This window comes from Penaeus monodon, chromosome 39, assembly GCF_015228065.2.
Source record: "Penaeus monodon isolate SGIC_2016 chromosome 39, NSTDA_Pmon_1, whole genome shotgun sequence".
NCBI classification, from domain to species: Eukaryota; Metazoa; Arthropoda; class Malacostraca; order Decapoda; family Penaeidae; genus Penaeus; species Penaeus monodon.
In genome coordinates this window covers 8265886-8269716 of record NC_051424.1, presented here as the reverse complement: position 1 = coordinate 8269716, position 3831 = coordinate 8265886, and the positions used below count along the sequence as shown (strand labels likewise).

General features: G+C 38.6%; 1 protein-coding gene across 1 annotated transcript; it reads left to right on the top strand.

Moving 5' to 3' along the window:
* Positions 1-2249: 2249 nt before the first annotated feature.
* LOC119597222 (actin-like) lies at positions 2250-3523 on the top strand. Its single transcript, XM_037946748.1, has one exon. It carries the CDS (start codon positions 2287-2289, stop codon positions 3418-3420), a length of 1134 nt encoding a protein of 377 aa, XP_037802676.1. The 5' UTR covers positions 2250-2286; the 3' UTR covers positions 3421-3523.
* The last annotated feature ends 308 nt before the right edge of the window (positions 3524-3831 follow it).

Sequence of the window (3831 nt, the reverse complement as noted above, 5' to 3'; positions counted from 1 at the left end):
GTCGTAACATGAACCTTTTACGTTTTCTTTTTACTTGCAAAAACTGACACGACAAAAGACATTTTATAATTAAACAGGAGCCAAGAATTGTCTTGCGCTGAACTGCAGTCTTTACCCTATTCTAGCTCCTTGAAAAATACATCTCCCTGTCTTATATCTATATGACAAAACTCTGCATACGCATTGCATATACATAAAAAATGCTTAAAAAAAGGACATTTTGCAGCACAACTACAATTTTCGCGCAAGTGCTAAAACTTTTTTCTTTGTTTTCCTTTGTATATTTTGATGATGAACATCCTCACAGTCGTTCATAACCATGCCCACATGCATACAGCTATACTTAATGTATGTATACATGTCAATATCCACACAGAAATACATGCATATATATATATATATATATATATATATATATATATATATATATATATATATATATATATACATACACACACAAATATATATGTACACACACACACACATACACACACACACACAGACACACACACACACACACACACACATACACACACACACACACACACACACACACACACACACACACACACATATATATATATATATATATATATATATATATATATATATATATATATATATATATATATATAATACATAATGTATATACATATATGCATGTGTTTGCAGTCTATATATACTATATATAAAATATACACACATGTATGTATATGTGTATGTTATGTATATATATATATCACACACACACACACACACACGCACACACAGAAACAAACACAAACACACATAAAGACACAAACACACACACACATATACATATACATGTATAAACTATATATGCCTATGAATGTCCGCTTATATATGCATATAACATTGCAAACACATACAGACACATACACACAAATACACGTAGACACACACACACACACACACACACACACACACATATACATATGCATATATACATATGTATGTCTATATGTCTATATATATGCATATATAGAAATATATATATATGTATATATATATATATATATATATATATATATATATATATATATATATATATATATATATATATATATTGTGTGTGTGTGTGTGTGTGTGTGAGTACGTGTGTATTGTGTCTGTGTGCGTATATACAAATATATATGTATATATATGTATTTATGTTCACACACACACACACACACACACACACATATATACACTCACGCATACATATATATGTTACATTTCTCTGCCTTGCAGCATTGGATATGTGTTACCCTTGTCTTTGATTAAGGGATATTTCTTCACTGGAAGAAAATGAGTCTAATAAGAAAAAACTTAGCTAATAACACTGTCACATCCTCTTTATCAGATTCCTTGACATAAGCTTCATTCGCTGTCTGATAGAAGGAATCCTCTTAGATTGGCCAGCATCCAACAAGCGGAGTAGAAACACATGTTTTAGTGCATGAAAAAAACGGTAACCCAAGTTCCCTCTCCCTTTATAGAAAACAGCGGTTGCAATTGCGGACTACCTGTACATTTCGAGCTTCAAAGTACCATTTACCTAAAGGGAGGCGTGTATTTAAGCGAGGATCTCGCGGTAAAGGTTTAGTCACTCCCTAGACTCAAGTACTGGTAAGTTTCCCCGGGGTCGTGCTTCCTCAAAGGAAATTTTCGTTCTAAGTGTATGGAGTGCTTTAGTGATAAGTGTGGATTACTACATAGGGCCTGGTCTTTTAAACAAATGTGGCTCTAAAAGGGCAGTGAAACAAAAGTGATCAACAAAGTATATGTGCGCAAAATTGTAACTTTGGCACAAGTTTGATTGTAATTAAACATGACATAAATCCCCCCTTCCCTACATATATAAATATGTATATATGTAAGCATGTATATGCGTGTATACATATATCAATTATGTAAAAATACATAGTGAGTTTCAAAGAAATAGAGTGATATATGTATGGAAATGAACCCACACATACATATGCGTGTCTAGTTGACAACCATGTATATATACGTATAAAAACATGAATATTTATATATACGTATATATGAATGAATGAGTAAATACTTATTTACCTGCGAGTGCGTGTGTGATACACATACGCACACAATACACAAAGAAATACCCCCTCTCCTCTCCTCTCCCCCCTCTCCGTAAAAATAATAATGCAACATTAATTTTGCTTTCAGAATACTCAAACAATATTGGATTTTATTCCACACTAAATTCTCCCTCTTTTTTTCAGAAAGGCAGCTTTTTGACAGCTTACCTGCATTACCACCATGTGTGACGAAGAAGATGCGTGTGCGCTTGTGTGCGACAATGGCTCCGGCATGGTCAAGGCCGGCTTCGCCGGAGACGACGCCCCTCGTGCCGTCTTCCCCTCCATCGTCGGTCGTGCTCGTCATCAGGGTGTGATGGTCGGTATGGGTCAGAAGGACGCCTACGTCGGCGATGAGGCTCAGAGCAAGCGTGGTATCCTCACCCTCAAGTACCCCATTGAGCACGGTATCATCACCAACTGGGATGACATGGAGAAGATCTGGTACCACACCTTCTACAATGAGCTCCGTGTTGCCCCTGAGGAGTCCCCCACACTTCTCACTGAGGCTCCCCTCAACCCCAAGGCCAACCGTGAGAAGATGACTCAGATCATGTTTGAGTCTTTCTCTATGCCTGCCATGTACGTTACCATCCAGGCTGTGTTATCTCTTTATGCTTCTGGTCGTACCACTGGTCAGGTTTGCGACTCTGGTGATGGTGTGACCCACATGGTCCCCGTCTATGAAGGTTTCGCTCTTCCTCATGCTATCCTTCGTCTTGATCTTGCTGGTCGTGACCTTACCAACTATCTGATGAAGATCATGACTGAGCGTGGCTATTCCTTCACCACCACCGCTGAACGTGAAATCGTTCGTGACATCAAGGAGAAGCTTTGCTACATCGCTCTCGACTTTGAAGGCGAAATGAACGTCGCTGCGGCTTCTACTTCTCTGGACAAGTCCTATGAGCTTCCTGATGGACAAGTCATCACCATTGGTAACGAACGTTTCCGTTGTCCCGAGGCTCTGTTCCAGCCTTCCTTCCTTGGTATGGAATCAGCTGGTGTTCAGGAGACTGTTCACTGTTCTATCATGAGGTGTGATATCGATATTAGGAAAGATCTTTTCGCCAACATCGTCATGTCTGGCGGTTCCACCATGTACCCTGGTATTGCTGACCGCATGCAGAAGGAAATCACTTGCTTGGCTCCTTCCACCATCAAGATCAAGATCATTGCTCCTCCTGAGCGTAAATATTCCGTCTGGATCGGTGGTTCCATCCTGGCCTCTCTGTCCACCTTCCAGGCAATGTGGATTACAAAGGAGGAGTACGAAGAGTCTGGCCCCGGCATCGTCCACCGAAAATGCTTCTAAGATGATAAGGGTTAATATATGATAAAATGTATAAGTTTATGTTTGATACCAATCACTGTTCTTTGGTCGCGACTGAATTATGTAAATAAAAGATAAAAGAGAACAATATCATTCAATGCATGAACAGCGAACTGTTGCTCATTATGAAGGAGAAAAGTATACTCGACAAGGAATTCTAAAAGTAGCCATGTAGATATCCGCTGTGGTCGTCATTGTTCTATGCCAGTACACATACACATATAGTTATATATACAGACACATACATGTACACACACACACACACACACACACACACACACACACACACACACACACACACACACACACACACACACACACACACATATGTGTATATTCATGCATGTGTATATATATACGTACACATGTATGATATATATACACACAAATGTG